This window comes from Bufo bufo, chromosome 5 (assembly GCF_905171765.1).
Source record: "Bufo bufo chromosome 5, aBufBuf1.1, whole genome shotgun sequence".
Lineage (NCBI taxonomy): Eukaryota > Metazoa > Chordata > Amphibia > Anura > Bufonidae > Bufo > Bufo bufo.
The window spans coordinates 271,893,602-271,914,467 of NC_053393.1; the positions used below are offsets into that span (position 1 = coordinate 271,893,602).

At 42.3% G+C, this 20,866-nt stretch overlaps 1 protein-coding gene across 1 annotated transcript in view; it reads right to left on the minus strand.

The window, feature by feature from the left end:
- Window positions 1–20,866, minus strand: part of TRIO (trio Rho guanine nucleotide exchange factor) — a 796,191-nt gene that overhangs the window by 549,857 nt on the left and 225,468 nt on the right. The window contains 1 exon segment of the mRNA XM_040431356.1: window positions 16,562–16,753. Within this exon segment, the coding sequence (XP_040287290.1) occupies window positions 16,562–16,753 (192 nt within the window).

Sequence of the window (20,866 nt, forward strand, 5' to 3'; positions counted from 1 at the left end):
CCCATTTTGGAAAGAAGACACCCCAACGTATTCAATGCGGGGCATGGCGAGTTCATAGAAATATTTTTTTTTTGGCACAAGTTAGCGTTTCTTTTTTTTAGTTTTTTCTCACAAAGCCTCCCTTTCCGCTAACTTGGGACAAAAATTTCAATCTTTCATGGACTCAATATGCCCCTCAGCGAATACCTTGGGGTGTCTTCTTTCCAAAAGGGGGTCATTTGTGGGGTGTTTGTACTGCCCTGGCATTTGAGGGTCTCCGCAATCATTACATGTATGGCCAGCATTAGGAGTTTCTGCTATTCTCCTTATATTGAGCATACGGGTAATGAGATTATTTTTTTTTCGTTCAGCCTCTGGGCTGAAAGAAAAAATGAACGGCACAGATTTCTTCATTCGCATCGATCAATGTGGATGAAAAAATCTCTGCCAAAAAAAAGGAGGGGAAAGGAGCCAAACATCCAAACCCATTTAGCCCGTATGCCCTGGCAAACCAGATTTCTCCATTCACATCAATCGATGTGAATGAATAAATCATTGCCGGGATTTATTTTTTTTTTTTATATATATATATACAAAGTGTTTGCCAAAGTATATGAACACCGCCTCCCCCTCAGCTCATATGCCTCGGCAAACGTATCTTTTACTGCAGAGGAGAAATCTCGTCTTGCAGTGCCGCATACACCGACGTTTGTGTAATCTGACAGCAGCGCAATGCTTCTGTCAGAATGCACATCAGTCCTGCAGCTAGTCGATCGGTTGGACCACCTGGAAGGTTAAAAAAAAAAAAACAACAGGCCGCAACGCAATAAATTTATTAACTTTATAATAAAATTTGAACGGAACATATAAACTTTATTTTACTTTTTGAACAGAACGTTAACTTTTTTGCTTACCAGTGATTTTTTTTTTTTTTTTACCTTTATAGGACAAACCTCTCCTTCCCCATGGGAAAATGTGCAAAGCGCAAATCGCCCAAAGATGTGGCGAAGTACATTATGCACTTTGTCCCAGGTGAAAGGAGAGGTTTGCAGCAGCTGTGAGTGAAAGGGCCCGAATAGCCCTGTGTACCTGTCCTGTGAGATGAAATCCCTATGCTAAGTGTACCTGTATGTGGTACTTCCGGAAACACTCCCCTAAGCATAGGGCAGGGTGGTCAGGGCAGTCAGGACAGAAATAGCGGGTGTCACGCCTTATTCCACTCCTGCTACAGACACGACATCTTTTTCGGGGTGACGGTTGGGTTGAGGTACCAGCAACGACATTGGGGAAATGTCGCTCGTGTAGACGGCTCACTACACTGGTGGATGGGGCCACGGAACCTCCGAGATACAGGAGGTTCTCGATGATCTCTTCCTGAAATTTGAGGAAGGATCCTGTTCTCCCAGCCTTACTGTAGAGAACAAAACTATTATATGCAGCCAATTGAATCAAATATACAGACACCTTCTTATACCAGCGTCTGGTGCATCGGGAAACTAAATAAGGAGCAAAATCTGGTCATTGAAGTCCACCCCTCCCATGTGAAGGTTATAGTCGTGGACTGAGAGGGGCTTTTCAATGACACTGGTTGCCCGTTCTATTTGTATTGTGGTGTCTGCGTGAATGGAGGAGAGCATGTAAACGTCACAGCAGCCAATCTGTTAAAAAAACAAATGCCAGAAGAGGGGCACACTTGTGTAAAAATTGTGCACATAAAGATGGTACCCGGTGCCAAATAAGGGTGACACCAAGTCCAAGACTGTCTTCTCACTGCTCCCCAGGTAGTCAGGGCAACCGACCGGCTCCAGGGTCTGATCTTTACCCTCATAGATCCGAAATTTGTGGGTATAGCCTTGTGGCCCTTTCACAGAGCTTATACAATTTAACCCCATACCGGGCGCGCTTGCTTGGGATGTATTGTTTGAAGCCAAGGCGCCCGGTAAAATGTATAAGGAACTCGTCTACGCAGATGCTTTGCTCAAGGGAATACAAATCTGCAAATTTGTTGTTGAAGTGGTCTATGAGGGGCCGAATTTTGTGGAGCTGGTCAAAAGCTGGGTGGCCTCTGGGACGAGAGGTGCTGTTGTCGCTAAAGTGCAGGAAACGCAGGATGGTCTCAAATCGTGTCCTGGACATAGCAGCAGAGAACATGGGCATGTGATGAATTGGGTTCGTGGACCAATATGACCGCAATTCATGCTTTTTGGTTAGACCCATGTTGAGGAGAAGGCCCAGAAAAATGTTAATTTCGGAAACTTGGACTGGTTTCCACCAGAAAGGCTGAGCATAAAAGCTTCCCGGGTTGGCGGCTATAAATTGAGTGGCATACCGATTTGTTTCTGCCACGACTAAGTCCAAGAGCTCCGCAGTCAAGAACAGCTCAAAAAATCCCAGTGCCGAACCGATCTGAGCTGTCTCAACCCGAACTCCAGACTGGGCGGTGAAAGGGGGAACTACAGGTGCGGCTGAAGTTGGGGACTGCCAATCAGGGTTTGCCAGCACCTCAGGGACTCTAGGGGCTCTACGGGCCTGTCTGTGCGGTGGCTGCGACGGGGGAACTATTGCACGTGCCACCGTACCAGCTTCAACCGCCCTTCTGGTGCTCGCTACTTCACCATGTTGTACGGCAGTGCTGGTACTAGGTCCAGGATGGGCTGCGCTGCTGCTGTATGCCTCACCACATAATCAGACAGCGCCAGCCCCACTCTGCTGCCCTTGAAGCGAATCCTGCGCAACCTGTGGTCTAGCAACACGGGGCTGGGTACGCCTGGTGCTATCAGGGACCTCAACCTCCTCGTCTGAACTTTGGGTCAGACTGCCACTGCTTTCTACAGGTTCATATTCTGACCCGCTGAATTCGTCAGATGAGGGTTCCCATTCCTCATCCGACTGGGTCAGAAGCCTGTAGGCCTCTTCAGAAGAATACCCCCTGTTTGACATTTGGACTTCTAAATTTAGGGGGTATTCCCTGAGACTACCCAAGAAAAAAAAGCAAGCCTGTCTTACAAATGTGAGGCTAGCGAAGTACCGGAGGCCGCTGCGATTGATAAAAAAATATCAAAACAGATTTTTTTTTTTTTTCGCCGCAGAGCTTGTAAAGTGATTGTGCAAGGGATCAACAAAAATAAAAAATGTTGTCACTGCGGCGGGGCGGGCGTGGGTGAACGCACGTGTGGGCGACCGATCAGGCCTGATCGGGCAAACACTGCGTTTTGGGTGGAGGGCGAACTAAGGTGACACTAATACTATTATAGATCTGACTGTGATCAGTTTTGTTCACTTACAGATACTATAAAAGTACAAAAGATGACCCTTGAGCCGCTCCTGAGGACAATCCGACAGAACCCGAATATATCGGGACTCTCGGTGGAGGGTAAAGAATTTAAGATAGCGGCATATGCGGACGACCTGTTGTTTACTTTAACTAATCCCAAGACTTCCTTCGATATTAGATGGCGGAATTTCATACGTTTCATGGTCTCTCGAATCTGAAGATTAATTTTCAGAAATCAGAGGCCTTGAATGTCTCCCTCCCTGCCTGGCTCGTGGCCGACCTAGTGGCCTCCTTCCCTTTCAAGTGGGCTTCTGGGGCAGTGAAATACTTAGGTACATATATCCCCACAAATCTGAAAGAGGTATACCACAGAAACTTTATCCCTCTCCGGGAACGGATTAGGGAAGATCTTAAGTAGTGGTCGAAAGGACTGCACACATGGTTTGGAAGATGCGCCATTTTCAAAATGAATATTCTCCCACGAGTGTTGTACCTCTTTCAGACCCTCCCCATCAAACTACCCGCTAGCTTTTTTAACAAGATGCATGGAGACATATTTAGGTTTATTTGGGCAAAGGGTAGCCCGAGACTTGCCAGATCTCTCTTACACATACCGAGGGACAAAGGAGGGCTAGGAGTACCTGACTTACGTAAATACCACTCAGCTTCCCTGCTCCAGAGGATAGCGGATTGGTGTAGGCATTCACAGTTCAAGCAATGGGTATCAATTGAACAACTATGCTCAAACTACCCATTAGAGTTTCTGCCCTGGGTGGCTTTTAAACTACCTTCAGCCCTAGCTAATCATCCCACAATTGGACCCACTATCTCACAGTTCCATAGAATCAGAGATAATCCTCTGATCTCCCCCTCCCCCTCACCTTTATTTCCCATCTTGGGGAATCCCACTTTCCCAGCGGGATGCAAGGGCGGTCCGTTCCTGCAGTGGAGAACTAATGGTAGGTCCCGAGCTCCCTTCTTCAGAACCTCAGGCAGATGGCGCACTTATGACGAGATTCTAAGTATAACAGATCCCTGCTCTTTGGGCTTCTGGAGAGCTAGGCAATTGACGCACTTTCTTTCTTCTATTCCGACCTCCACGGGATATGACAGGGCTCTCACATCGTTTGAAAAAACCTGTGTTGGGGTAGGCACCTATAGACATTCCCTTTCTGAATGTTATCAGTCCTTGATAGCCCCTCGTCAGGACTACCTTCCACCGTTTGTGGCTAAATGGTCACAAGACCTAGGAGTTAACATCCCTCCCGACCACTGGTTAAAACTCTTCGTTCTACTGTACAAGTCATCCATAGCGAGTAGGTTCCAAGAGGCGGGCTACAAGATAATGTCCAGGTGGTACTATGTTCCAACTAGATTGCAGAAAATGTTCCCATCTGCGTCTCCTAATTGCTGGCGCTGTGACTCCGATATGGGCTCCATGCTACACATTTTCTGGGATTGCCCAAAAATTCGTCCTTTTTGGCAGTTAGTCCATAAGACCTTGTCTTCAATTTTCCGATTTACGATTCCACACACCCCTGGTTTCTTTTTATTATTTTTCTCGGATCTGCCAATGAGTGTTCTCCGGAAATCTTGTCTGTGCTCCCTGGTGATAGCGGCTAGGTCATGTATCCCCGCGAGGTGGAAGCTCTCGGTGCCTCCGACTATCAGTTTTTGGATCCAAAAGGTGGAGGAGATCCGGAGAATGGAGGAACTTACTTCACAGCTGAGAGCCAAGCATAAAGCCTTTCTTGATTCATGGGCCCCCTGGTTTTCTTTTCAGGAGTCTCAGGACCTTCTGGTCTAAGCTGCGGATTCTACTTTATACTTTTGATTCACCCCATATTCAGTACCCATCCCCCCCTCCCCCTTAGTGTCTATTGTCTGTGTGTATTGTCATCCTCCTACTGTTGTTATTGTCTAAAAACGGCTCTTCCTAGTCTGTGTCCATTTATGCACTTTACTTATACTGGTAATGTTGTTTTAATGCTAGGATTATGTTCTTATTTGGTTTTTCTTTTCTTAAGCCTGATATGGTTATGGGCCAGTCGAAAAGGGTCCTCGCTCCGACGAGGTTCCTTTCATTATACCACAAGTGCCATAAGATATTATTATGGGAATTGATGTATGATGGGATATCATTGATGTCCTATATGTCTGATACAAGGATTGTATTGTATGACTTTACTAATGCATAATTGGACTTTTGTATTTATTTAAATAAAGAATTAAAAAAAAAAAAAGTACAAAAGATGATTAGCGATACGCTAATCAGCGAATCAGTGACTGCGGTGCGGTGGGCTGGGCGCTAAACGATCGCTAACTACCTAACCAAGGGGCCTAAAACTATCCTAAAACTATCAGTCAAGGGGGCGGAGCCTAGCAGCAGAGCCGGATGCACGCACCCGTGTGAGCTCTGCAGAGGATCGCTGGTGTGCAGGCATATTAAAGCCATTTTATAGCCCCAACATGGGTAAATCTTCAAATGATAAAGCTAAAGAGACCCCTGGGACCGGCAAAACGCTGCCAGGCCAGGGAGATTTGGACCGATTCGTCAGAAAAGCGGGTCCCCAGAGTGTGAGGCGGGCGGACAAGATGGCGCTGAGGGCAGAAACGCCAGAGGCTTCAGACTCTGATGATGGAGAAGGCAGTGAAGCGGCTGCTCCTGCTGTTAAAGAGGACTTGCCTGTATCTAGGGCTTTTATGAGACAGCTTCTAGCGGAGGCGCTTGACCCACTGGTCCTGGAACTTAAAGAGCTGAAGCAGGATCTTAAGCAGCAAAACGAACGAGTGGAAGTGCTGGAAAATGCACAAGCGTCCAGAGTGGACTTTAGCACTGCAATCTCCCATAATATGGATCAGACACAGGCTCACCTGAACTCTCTATATAGCCAGCTTGAAGATCAGGACAACCGGGGCAGGCGGAATAACCTCAGACTTAGAGGTTTCCCGTAGTCCATACAAGCGGACGCCATTACGTCCACATTGGCGGACTTTTTCAAAAGCTTAACACAGGGGGGAGAGAACTTGGACTTCACATTAGAGAGAGCCCACAGGGCCCTGCGTCCACCGCCAGGACCATCTGAACCCCCAAGAGATATAGTGTGCAAACTGAATAGCTTCCAGACTAAAGAATGCATACTCAAAGCAGCATGATCTATGCCGCAGGTCTCTTTTGACGGTTCTACTATCCTGATATACCAGGACCTCTCACCGCTGACCCTGAGAAAGAGGAAAGCACTCAAGCCACTGCTAGATATATTGAGAGAGCGCAAGGTGACTTACCGCTGGCTGTACCCTTTTGGGTTGCTGATAAATTTCCCAGATAGGAAGATTACGGTCAGATCACCAGCAGACCTCAGGAGAATCTATGATAAGCTGGACATCACAGACCTGCAGATAGAGGACTGGAACCCAGTTCAAGAACTCACCCAGCTCCCAGCACTACCGTTGGTTACCCCCTGGACACCGGTAAGATTTGAGAAACGTCGTTCCTGCAGTCCTTCACTTGGAAAAGACTGAGTATAAAATGCACTAGTCTAAAGTTTAATAACTTATGTGCCTTATGTTGAATCTATAAAGCACTTTGGTTAGAATATTGCCTTTTAACCCATTTTCCATACCTGTGTTGCATTAGCTGCCTGCACACCCATTTAGATCCTCTAGGTGGCAGCCTACGCCCACGATTCTCATAACTACTCATGAGAACCACCAGTTGTTCCTATTAGGAACTATGTTGTTGCTGTTCTTGTTAGACAAAGTTTGTACTAATATGCTACCGATTGCACATATGAAACCCACACATGTTTCTGAGAATGCTGTAACAGTCAGGATACGTGCAACTTTTCAGATGCCGGTACCTTTTAGTTTTGTTATTAGCGACAGGATTGATTCAGTAATTTATATGCTAGATCTGCCTTTTTATTTTTATTTTATTAGCGGAGATGGGGAAATACTGAGATGTGAATGGCGGCAGTAAAAGCATGTTCATTTAATGTGAGAGGATGAACGCACCTACTAAAAAGGGTCAGATTTGTGCCTTAATGAGGAAGCAGAAAGTAGAAATTTTGCTTCTTCAAGAGACCCATTTCAGAACGAAACATGTGCCCAAACTGAGCCACACGACCTATAACCAATGGTTTCACAACACCTCACCAGCTTCTGCCTCCAAGAGGGTCAGTATAGCTTTCCACAGACATGTTCCCTTTGAGGTGCGGTCATCCCTTGTTGACGTAGAGGGAAGGTATATTTTTGTTAAAGGAGTAATAGGACAGCAGATCTATACATTTGGGAGTGTTTATGTACCAACTACAGCCCAGGCGGCCTGGTTGAGCAGCACTCTGGCACTACTCCAGGGGTTTGCAGAAGGCCCAATGATTTTAGGTGGAGACTTAAATGTGGCTTTTGCTCCAGAAATAGATACTTCCCTCGGGAGATCATTGATTCCACAAGCAGCGCTAAGATCCATCAGGAGAAATATCACCAACGTAGGACTAGTAGACAGCTGGAGAGCCCTTCATCCGGGACAAAAAGATTACACGTACTATTCACCGGCTCACAAATCCTACCAAAGGTTAGACTATGTCCTGGTGTCCACCTCACTGCTGCCTTGCTGCACTAAGGCGTCAATAGGCTCCATTTTATTGTCAGACCATGCACCAGATTTCATGAGTTTCCATCTACTCAATATCCCTAAAAGAGAAATGATTTGGAGACTAAATGAAACCCTCCTGCACACTCCGCAAAATGTGGAGAGCATAAGGGAGAAAATTGAAGAGTATTTTGCTCTCAATGACTCCCCAGAAATATCACCTGGAACGGTGTGGGAAGCGCATAAGGCAGTGGTGAGGGGACACTTAATCTCTCTTGGCTCGTATCTAAAAAAAAAACGTAGAGAGGCGGATATAGTTACAGAGCCAAATATCTAAGGCGGAGTCCTTACACCTGAGATACTAGGAAACCTTGACCTCCTTAGATCGCAAATGAAAAATCTGCTGAACTCTAGATCGGCAAAATTATTTTTGTCAGCCAAGTTTAAGTATTATGCCCATGGCGACAAGGCCTCTAAATTCATGCTGTCCCAACTGAAAAAACTTAAAGCCCTTGCATCCTCACATGTTAGCTGCCCAAATAACAATTATCCCTAAGGAAGGGAAGGATCCCTCATTATGCGCCAGTTATAGACCAATATTCTTGCTCAATACGGACCTAAAACTACTAGCTAAGTTGGTTTTGTGGGTGGCCGTGAGGGGAGAATGAATATAAGTCGCCTGATTAATATTATCCACCATGCTAACTCTACTTCCACTCCATTAGTTCTTCTCGGCACAGATGCCGAGAAGGCTTTTGATAGAGTGAATTGGTCTTTTATGTGTGCTGCACTGAAGACCTTTGCAATACCAGATAGCTTTATAACGGCAGTAATGGCTATGTACGGCAACCCAAGCGAAAGAGTCCTGGTGAATAACACACTTTCCCCCCCTTTCACAATTAGTAACGGCACTAGACAGGGCTGTCCCCTCTCCCCACTCCTTTTCATTCTGTCAGTGGAGCCATTATTACAAGCTGTACGGCAGGATCAAAGGATCCAGGGAGTGACCATAAAAGGGAGAACCCACTCTCTTGCTGCGTTTGCAGATGACCCCCTCTTCATGATCACGAATCCCAGAGAAGCTTTCCCAGCGATCCATACTCTATTGGACTACTATGGAGACCTATCAAACTTCAAAGTCAACCTCTCCAAATCGCAAGTTTTGAATGTTTCGCTGGATTCACAAACACAATCCCAGTTAGAACAGAGTACCCCTTTTGCCTGGTCTACTAGTAGTATCCCTTTCCTGGGTGTGAATATCACTTCCCGCTATTCAGACGTGTACGAGGAAAATTTTTAAAATATTCCACGAAAGTTTAAGGAACTTATGACATCATGGGACCTGCCGTTCACCTCCTGGTTCGGCCGGAGGACTTTAATCAAATCGATGATTCTCCCGAAGGTGCTCTACTATTTACAAGCACTGCCAATAGGTGTACCTAGAGCTTTCTTCTTGCAGCTAAAGGGAATACTGACGCGCTTCCTCTGGAGTAGTGCCAGACCTAGACTGCCCTACAGCCAAGTGATTAAGAACCAGAAATTAGGGGGTTTAGGTGTACCAGACTTTCTCCTCTATTACAAATCAATCCAGGGCTTAAGAGTTTTAGAATGGATACGTAATCCGCCAGAGAGGCTAGATGTGGGGTTAGAACAGGATTTAACGGTTATCCCATTGCGATCCCTAGCGTTACTTTCGAGCTAAAGACAGGAGACCATGAGACAGATAACCAACCCTCTTACACGCAATACCCTCAAAGTTTGGTTCGCGGATGTGTCCAAAAAATTGACATCAGAGCGAACCACGCCTTTATTACAGGTTAGAGATGTTTTGTGGGATTCCACCCCAGAGTTTAGGTCAACGATAGTTGAGGGGCCTAAGACGATTTCCACCCCGGTACACGATTTCATTTGTACCAGCCATGAGGGAGAGAATGCAGCCTTAGATTGTCTTCAGCTAGGGAATCTATCCTGTTTTCAGTATGCACACATTCTGAAAGCCACCTCAGGAACATTGCCTCAGTGCCAAACTGAACCCACCAGGTTTGAACAGATGGCCCTAGGAAGGAATGAGCCTAATAAAAAAAAAATCTTCAAAATCTACGCCTCACTACTTGAAACAGCCCAAACAACCACTCCCCCTTTTATTAAGAGCTGGGAGAAAGATCTGATTACTAAGTTCACGCCTGGCGAAATAAAATTATTGCTGTCTCAAACTAATAAAATATCTAGATGTGTACGCCTGCAAGAGAATTATTACAAAATGATTACTAGATGGTACTACACCCCGACGAGATTACATAGGATCTTTCCTTCCTCCCCATCGTAGTGCTGGAGATGTTTGGATGCTGAGGGTTCATTTGTTCACATTTGGTGGGACTGCCACTTACTGGCTCCCTTCTGGAGGGGAGTGTGTGACACTATTTCTAAGCTGCAAGGCGAAACTCTTCCACTTTTGCCACAGTATTGTCTTATAGGTCTAAAACCGACGACCTGTCATTCTCCTTATGCCAATCGTTTACACCAGCATCTTTTAGCAGTAGCTAGACTCCTTATAGCCTCAAACTGGAAGTCGACAATAGTGCGCAATATCCCGCACTGGCTGGCCCGTTGTGACCAGGTGTTCCGGATGGAGCAAATAGCCCATTGGGAGATCAACAATACCCCCATTTTTGAGAGGGTGTGGGGGCCTTGGAAGAAATTCTGTGACTTTACTTAAAAGATATAAAAATGATCACGAGTTGTTCTATCAAATTGTGCGTCCCCGCTCTTCATAGGAGGATGATGTGCGGACCTCCGCTATACTACATTATTCAGGCAGATTAAATCTAGAGGTATTACGCTTACTTTAGGTTTTCATTTAATGTCGCTTTTTGATGTTGATTTTGTTTTAATTGCTGTAAAACGAATGCAAAATTGTCCATGTAAATGTCGGAATCTTGACGTGCTATGTTTGGATACGACCCGATGTACTTTATATGTCTAAGATGATGACATCTTTCATTCTTTTTACAATAAAATATTTTACAAACTAAACTAAAACTATCAGTCAATACCAGTGAAAAAAAAAATGTGACAGTTTACACTGATCACTTTCACTAGGGCATTGACAGGGGCGTTAATTGGGGTGATGGGGGGGTGATCTGGGGCTAAGTGTAATGTTTGGTGGCTACTCACTGTGATGTGTGCTCCTCTGCTGGGACCAACCGACGAAAAGGACCAGCAGAGGAGCACAGAAGCCATTTAACACCTTATATTTATAAATATAAGGCGTTAGATGGCTTCTGATTTGATTTTTTGAAAATCGCCAGCCTGCCAGCAACGATCATTGGCTGGCAGGCTGGTGCCGAAATTGTTCTTTAACTTTTGCCGGCCCGCAATGCGCATGCGCGGGCCGGCTCAGACCGAATTCTCACGTCTCGCGAGATGACGCACGGATGCGTCCAGGAGGAATGAATCGACCGCCGCCAGGACGCATCCGTGCGTTAGGCGGTCGGTAAGCAGATAAATTAAAAAAATAAAAGTTTCAAGTAAAAAGAAAAAAACGCCCCTTTCTCCCAATTTCATATAAAAAAAAAAGGAAAAGACACACATCACAGCGTCCGTAACAACCAGCTCTATAAATATATCAAATGATCCATCCCGTCCGATAAACACCATACATTTTTTTTATGAAAACTGTGTCAAAAAAGCAATTTGTCACCTTCCATCACAAAAAGTGCAACACCAAGTGATCAAAAATATATATCTTCCCCACAATGGTACCAATAAAACTGTCAGCTCATCCCGCAAAAAATAAGCCACTACATAAGAAAATGACTCAAAATAAAAATAAAAACTATAGCTCTCACACAATGAAGACACTAAAATATGATTTATGTTTCTTTAAAAATGCTATTATTGTGTTAAAGTGAAATAAATTAATAAATAGACATTAGGTACTGCCACGTCTGTAACAACCTGCTCTATAAAAATACATCACATGACCTAACCGCTCAGGTGAACACCGTTAAAAAAAAAAAATACCAAAAAGCCATTTTTGTCACCTAACATCACATAAAGGGCAACGTCAAGCGATCAAAAAGGCCTACGCCCTCCCCAAAATAGTACCAAACAGTCACCTCATCCCGCAAAAAAATGAGACCCTAATTAAGACAACCGGTCAAAAAATAAAAAAAGCTATGGCTCTCAGACTTGTGTAAAACTTAAACAAATAAGAAAAAGTATACATATTAGGTATTGCCATGTCCGTAACGACCTGCTCTATAAAAATGTCTCAAACCCTCAGGTTAATGCTGTAAAAATAAGTAAATAAAAACTGTACCAAAACAACCAATGTCCCCATAAAGTGTAATAATGAATGATCAAAAAATCATATGTACCCAAAAATGGTACAAATAAAAAAAAAGTCAACTCTTCCTGCAAAAAATGAGCCCCTGCACAAGACTATCTTCAGAAAAATATAAAAATAAGGCGTTCAGAAAAGAGACACAAAAACAATTTTCTTTTCAAAAATGTTTTATTATGTAAAACTGAAACAAACAAAGAAAGTAGACTTATTTGATATCATTGCGTCCGTAACAACCTGATCTATAAAAATAGCACATGATCTAACCTGTCAGATGAAGGTTGTAAGAAATATAAACTGTGCCAAAACAGCCATTTTTTGGGTTACCTTGCCTCACAAAAAACTTAATATAGAGCAATTAAAAATCATATGTACCCCAAAATAGTACCAATAAAACTGGCACCTTATCCCCTAGTTTCCAAAATGGGATCACTTTTTGGGAGTTTCTACTGAAAGGGTGCATCAGGTGGGCTTCAAATGGGACATGGCAACTAAAAACCAGTCTGAATCAGCGTAATAAATATTGAGTTTTGTTTGGCTGTTAACCCTCGATGTGTTAAAGGAAAAAAAATTATTAAAATGGAAAATCTGCCAAAAACGTGATATTTAGAAATGTCATCTCCATTTTCCTTTAATTCTTGTGGAACACCTAGAGAGTTAAAGTTTGTAAAATCAGTTTTGAGGTGTGTAGTTTCTACAATGAGGTCATTTATGGGTTTCCACTATGTAAGGCCTCATGCACACGACCGTTGTTTTGGTCCGCATCCGAGCCGCAGTTTTTGCGGCTTGGATGCAGACCTATTCACTTCAATAGGGCCGTAAAAGATGCGGACAGCACTCAGTGTGCTGTCCGCATCCGTTGCTCCATCCCGTAGCCCCGCAAAAAAATACAACGTACTATTCTTGTCCGTTTTGCCGACATAAATAGGAATTTCTAGAATGGGCCGCCCGTTCCGCAAATTGCGGAAGGCACATGGGTGGCTTCCATTCCATCACAAAGTTACTTCAGACCTGAACTGGTCCTTAAAAAGTGGGTTTTTGATTATTTTTTTTTAAAATGTTAAGAATTGGTTCTAAAATTCTAAGCCTTCTAACATCCTAAAAAAATAAAATGACATTTACAAAATGATGCCAACATAAAGTAGACATATGGGAAATGTTAAGTAATAAATATTTTATGAGGCATCACTTTGTTTTAAAAACAGAGAAATAGACATTTTGAAAATTGCGAATTTTTCGAACTTTTTGTTAAATTTTGGATTTCTTTTATAAATAAAGGTGAAATATATTGACTAAAATGTACAATGTGTCACGAGAAAACAATCTCAGAATGGCTTGGATAAATAAAAGTGTTCCAAAGCTATTACCACATAAAGTGACATGTCAGATTTGCAAAAAAAAATGGCCGAGGGTGAAAACTGGCCCGGGGTAGAAGGGGTTAAATCAGTCAGCAGAGCAGCAGGGGAGACTAGTCTCCCCTGAGGAAGCACACGAGAAACACATGTTGGGGTGCTCTGCGTAGGTGCTTGTCCTTTGGTCTGTATACTGTGTTGTGTTTTTGCAGTACAACAGATGACAAGGACTGTCGTGGTCTCATGTGGTTTCGACTGTTGATATTATGTACTCATTTCTTTTATATTTAATAAAGAATATTTTGCATACAATTTTATAGCAGTGTGCTAGTTTGTTGTTTATCGTTGTTCTGTATATTAGGATTGCACCTGGTAATGTATATGTATTAGCCCTCTTTTTTATAGGTGTATTGACTTCTACTTTCTCAGTCACAGCCCCAGCACCATCCTAACAAGCCCAGGTAGTTTATATCTCTTTCGACCCAACTAGTTACATAGACACATTTCTATCACCGCCTGTTGATGCTTTGACACCCCTATGAACATAACATCCCAGGAAATAAGAAAGAGCTGCATGGACACTGCCATGTGACCACAGATCAGAATTGAAGATATGAACAATAAAGGTAAAAATACATTACAAAATGGTAGCTACCTTCATAAATAATTATTTTAAGGGTGTTAATGTAAAACCTCTAAGTTTACAAATACCATAGACACCTCAAACCCTTTCAGAAATGGGCCATTTTCCTTTTTTTTTTTTTTTACTCCCGGCCTACTGAAAGCCATAACTTTTTTATTTTTCAGTTAACATAACTGTATGAGGGCTTGTATTTGGTGGGACAAACTACTTGAAAATGGCATCATGCATACACTAAAGTGGGAAGCTGGAAAAAAAAAAAAAACAGTTCCCTTCATTATCTAGGTCAATATGATTACAGCAATACCATAATTTGTAAACTTCTTCTTGTGTTGTAATACTTAAAGAGGACCTTTAACCAGAATAAAACATCTAAACTAACTATACAGCCATGTAGAGCGGAGCCCAGGGATCCCCCTGCACTTACTGTTATACCTGGACGCAGCTCCGTTCGCCCGGTATAGCCTCCAGTATCTTCATAGTTAGACTCCACCCAGGGGAACCTGACGGCGTCTCTTTCTCCTATGCTGTAGCGCTGGCCAATCGCAGCGCTCAGCTCATAGCCTGAGAGTTTTTTTTTTCTCTCAAGCTATGAGCTGAGCGCTGCGATTGGCCAGCGCTACAGCATGGGAGAATAAGACGCCGTCAGGTTCCCCTGGGTGGAGCCTAACTATGAAAATACTGGAGGCTATAACGGGAGAACGGAGCGGCGCCCAGGTATAACAGTAAGTGCAGGGGGATCCCTGGGCGCAGCTCTACATGGCTGTATAGTTAGTTTAGATGTTTTATTCTGGTGAAAGGTCCTCTTTAAAAAGAAAAATGAAAACTTTGGAAAAAAAAAAATTTGCATCGCTATATTCCGACGCACATAGCTTTTTTTTTAGATTTACATCTACGGAGTTGAGGGCGATGTGTAGTTTTCAGTGCTTTTGTTATGTGTATGAGTGTTTGAATAATTTTTATGAAAAAATTGGTGGGGGGGTGGTAAAGGACAATGCCTATGATCTTTATTTTTTTATTGTTTAGTTTTATTATGCGTTCTTCATATCGCTTCTCCATTACACTGCAAAGAAGTATTATTGTAGTGCACGGGGGATTCGATAATTTCCTATGGAGACCTGCCACTTGCATAACTCTAGCTGTAATAGCCTGAGTCCCTTAAGAGAGACCCAGGCTATTACTGAGAACTTATGGCTTGCCCCATCTCCACGTGGAAAGGTGATCAGGTCTGGGAGCCTAGCACCGATTACAAACGTTAGCACTAGGTGTGTGGTGTTTAAAACAGCAAAAAAACTGGCAGCTATGGAACCCACTCTGCTTGTGAGCGGATGCCATCGTTAAAGACCTGACTTCCGCTGGACATTTACGGAGGGTGGTCAGGAAGGGGTTAAATGTAGTTTTCCACAATTCCTGACAATGAATCCTAGTACTAAGGACAGTTAGGAATACTACTGTGTGAAATGTCACATGTGACATCATTTGAGTTAATTGGAGATGTATCTGTGGCAGTATTTAAGAGCGGGTTCAGCTCGTGAATTCTCTCCATCCTATTCTCCCACACAATTGATGTATATTTACATGGAGTGGTTGGGAGAGTTTAAAATGTGCCATTGTTACCCCTGCCAAAAAAAACCTGTAAAAATGTCACTATTTTTTGCAGTTAATTAAGCCAACAAATTGGGGGGTGGTATAACTTCTTATAAATCAGGTCTGGCCAGAAGGGGGGAGGGTTTTCCAAAATTGGCCAACCCCTTTAACTTTACACTGTATTACACAGTATTCATAAATCTGCCCAACTGTGTCAGGAGCCTACATCCATAAAATATCTGACTATAGCCCTTTACATTGAAACAAGATAATGGTTAATTCAGGAACATCAATCAACCAAGTTGGTTCCTGGTGCTGGATTGATCATTGGTTTCATTTTTTCATCTCATTATACACTTCTCTCATCAATGGTTTGACCACCCTGCAATCCATCAGCGGTGGCCATGCTTGCACACTACAGGAAAAAGTGTTTACCTATGCACACACTTGTGGTCCTGGCCCTAGAGAGGCCACAGCTTTTTCCTATAGTGTACACACATGACCACTGCTGATGGATTGCAGGGTGGTCGTAACAAAGGAAATGAGAAGTGTATAATGAGATGGAAAATAAATCAAGCCAGCAAAATAAACAATATGAACAAAGTACATTAGTAAGTTCCTTGAATTAATTTCATCTACATAATACAAGCCATTTGCTGAAGTGAGACAATTTAAGTATTCCAGTCAGTGAAATATATATATATTCAAGATTTATCAGAATAGTGAACATTGCCCCTGCTACCAAAGGTGCAAAATGTCTAAGCAAAGCTAGGAGAAAAAGGGATAAACTTACCTCCTTAACATGTGAATGGAGTGATACCGACATATCCAACAAACCCTTTCTCTGTTCAACTCGTCGAACAAAGTCTTGGATTCGGTCTTCTAACTGATGAGCTGCCTGATAAATTTCTTCAGGGTCACACTCTCCTGTTTGTGCCAACTGTTCTGCAGCTTCCAATAACTTATCTGCATTAGTATAAGTATTCTGACCATGCAAAAAACAAAACAATAAAAGGTCAACAACAATTTTTTTTCACTTCCAAAGTAAAGTTAGTCATACACATTAAATGTATGTGAATTTATGAGAGTCACCATCCAATATGAAAGGGGACTCAATTCTCTGGCCAATATCAAGGGACATATATCAGATTTCAACTGTCCAATCCTTTTGTTTTCTGAGGTAAACCTCTGCTAGAGGAGTATAGCAGAAGTTTTCTCCCCCTCCCCAGTCACTACATATGCATGCTTGGCCGAGCATACTATATGGAAGTATAGGGAGAGAACTCTTATCTAATGCCTAAGGCCATCTTAAACTGGTTCTCAGGGAATGAATTAAAATGGCTGTCAGCAACCTGTCTTAGTATGAAAACAGGACTGGTTGCTGAGTAATACTGCATCGGAAGTATCACGTTCCTCCATCATTCTGTACATTTACAGCATAGCAATGCCGACACAAGTAGCAGGTGTCAGTTATCTAGCCATTATTAACCCTTTCTACCCGTTTCCACCTTTTTGCCCAGGTCATTTTTTGTAAATCGGACATGTGTCACTTTATGTGGTAATAACTTTGGAACACTTACTAATCCAGGCCATTCTGAGATTGTCTTCTCGTGACACACTGAACTTCATGACAGTGGTAAATTTTAATCAATATATTTTTCCTTTATTTATAAAAAAAAAAGCCCAAATTTACAAAAACTGGAAAAATTCACAATTTTCTAAATTTGAATTTCTCTACTTTTAAGGCCTCATGAACACAGCAATTGTGTGGCCGTTCCGTGCATTGGGGACCGCAACTTGAATGGGTTTGTGATCCGTTCACACTGCAAAAAAATAGAACATGTTATATTTTTTGGCTGTGCAGAGGCATGGACAGAAACACCACGGAAGCACTCTGTACTGCTTCCGTAGGGTTCCGTGCCTCCGTCCCACAGCACAGCTCCAGATTGCGGACCCATTCACAGCCGTGTGCAGGAGGCATAATAGAGATAGTAATGCCTCAAAATAGTCATCAATCATTCCCCATATGTATACTTAATGTTAGCATGATTTTGTAAATGTCATTTCATTTTCTTAGAACGTTACATAGCTTAGAAGTTTAGAAGCCATTTTTCAAATTTTCAACCAAATTTCCAAAACCATTTTTTTAAGCACCAATTCAGATATAATGTGATTTTGAGGGGCTTAGATAATGGGAAACAGCCCAAAAATTTCCCCATTTTAGAAACTACACCCCTCAAATGAATCAAAATCGATGCTACAAACTTGGTTAACCCTTTAGGTGTTCCACAAGAATTAAAGGAAAATGGAGACGAAATTTCAAAATTTCATTTTTATGCAATTTTTCATGTTAATTTTTTATTGCAACATAGCAAGGGTTAACAACAAAATAAACCTCAATATGCATTACTCCAATTCTGCAGTTTACAGAAATACCCCATATATGTTGGTAAACTACTCTATGGGCCGTGGTCAGAAGGAAAAGAGCGCCATAAGGATTTTGGAGGCAGATTTTGCTAGAATGGTTTTTAGGCACCATTTTGTATTTGAAGAAATACTGATGTACCCGTAACATTCGAAACCCTAAAAAAGTGACCCCATTTTGGAAACTACACCCTTCAAAGAATACAGTTAGGTCAATATATATTTGGACACATACACATTTTGTTTTTATTACCTGTTTACTAAAACATATTCAAGTTATAGTTCTATAATGGACATGGACAAAGTTCAGACTTTTTTTAGCTTTCATTTGAGGGTATCCACATTAAAATTGGATTAAGGGTTTTAGGAGTTTCAACTCCTTTACATGTGGCACCCTGTTTTTAAGGGAACAAAAGTAATTGGACAATTGACTAAAAGGCTGTTTCATGGGCAGGTGTGGGCAATTCTTTCACCATTTCATTCTCAATTAAGCACATAAAAGGCCTGGAGTTGTTTTGAGGTGTGGTGCTTGCATTTTAAAGATTTTGCTGAGAAGTAAACATGCGGTCAAAGGAGCTCTCCATGCAGGTAAAACAAGGCATCCTTCATCTGCAAAAACAGGAAAAAACCCATCCGAGAAATTGCTACACTATTTAGGAGTGCCAAAATCTACAGTTTGGTACATCCTGAGAAAGAAAGCACTGGTGATCTCAACAATGCAAAAAGACCTGGACGCCCATGGAAAAGAACAGTGGTGGATGATCGCAGAATAATTACCATGGTGAAGACAAACCCCTTCACAACAGCCAACCAAGTGAACAACACTCTCCAGGATATAGGCATATCAATATCCAAATCTACGATAAAGAGAAGACTGCATGAAAGTAAATACAGAGGGTTCACTGCACAGTGCAAGCCACTGATAAGCCTCAAGAATAAGAAGGCTAGATTGGACTTTGCTAAAAAAAAAACAACAAAAAAAAACAACATCTTAAAAAAACAGCACACCTCTGGAAGAACATTCTTTGGACAGATGAAACCAAGATCAAACTCTACCAGAATGATGGAAAGAAAAAAGTATGGTGAAGGCATGGTACAGCTCATGATCCAAACCATACCAAATCATCTGTAAAACACGGCAGAGGCAGTGTAATGGCTTGGGCATGCATGGCTGCCAGTGGCAATGGGTCCCTAGGGTTTTTTGATGACACAGGACAGAAGCAGCCGGATAAATTCTGGGGTTTTCGGAGACATACTGAGTGCTCAAATCCATACAAACTGATTGGTCGGCGTTTCATAATACAGATGCACAATGACCCAAAACATAAAGCCAAAGCAACGTAGGAGTTTATTAAAGCAAAGAAGTGCAATATTCTTGAATGGCCAAGTCAGTCACCTGATCTGAACCCAATAGAGCATGCATTTCACTTGTTACAGAATAAACCACAGACAGAAAGGCCCACAAACAAACAGCAACTGAAAACTGCTGCAGTAAAGGCCTGGCAATGCATTAAAAAGGAGGAAACAGCGTCTGGTGATGTCCATGAGTTCAAGACTCAGGCAGTCATTGCCAACAAAGGGTTTTCAACCAAGTATTAGAAATAAACATTTTATTTGCAATTTAATTTGCCCAATTACTTTTAAGCCCCTGAAATAAAGAGATTGAGTTTAAAAAAATGTTACTCACATTTTTATGCAATCATTTTGTTCAACCCACTGAATTAAAGCTGAAAGTCTGAACTTCAACTGCATCTGAATTGTTTTGTTCAAAATCCATTGTGGTAATGTACAGAACAAAAATTAGAAAAATGTTGTCTCTATCCAAATATATATGGACCTAACTGTATATTAAGGGGAGAACTGAGCGTTTTACAGAATTTGGAAACGCTTGGCTGTGAAAATAAAGAGTTAAATTTCTTCCAGTAAAATGCTGCTTTAGCCCCAAATTTTTCATTTTCACAAGGGGTAACAGGACAAAAAGCATAATTTGTTACCCATTTTCTACTAAATACAGCAACACCCCATATGTAGTGGTAAACTGCTGTGGGGGCACATGGCAAGATTCAGAACGAAAGGAGCGCCATATGGCTTCTGCAGCAAAAATTTTGATGAATTGGTTTGCGAGTGATTGTGTTATGTAGGGGCTAATTTTTTGCCGGATGAGGTGATGTTTTCATTGGTACCATTTTGAGGTACAGTACAAAAGACTTTTTGATCGCTTGGTGTTACACTTTTTGTGAGGCAAGGTGACAAAAAATGGCCGTTTTGGCATTATATATATTTTTTTTACTGCGTTCACTTGACGGGGTGGATCATGTGATATTTTTATAGAGCCGGTCGATACGGACGCGGCGATACCTAAAATGTCTACTTTTCTTTTTTTTACCTTTTTTTGATTACTTAATTATGGAAAAAACACTTTTTTTACTTGAATTTTTTTTTATTATGCCACACTTTATTTTAACTTTTTTTTTGTCTGATCCCCTCTCCAATGCATTACATCTGTATTATAATGCATTGGCTGTAAGTGTATTACCAGAGTAATACACTTACAGCCTTCCTGCCTGTGAGATCCAGGGGGCTGGAACTTACAGGCTAAAGCCTTATTCACACGCCCCCTCTTTCTGGGCGCAGAGGAGCCGCATCTGCTCCTGAAGGGGAGGATTGTTCCCCA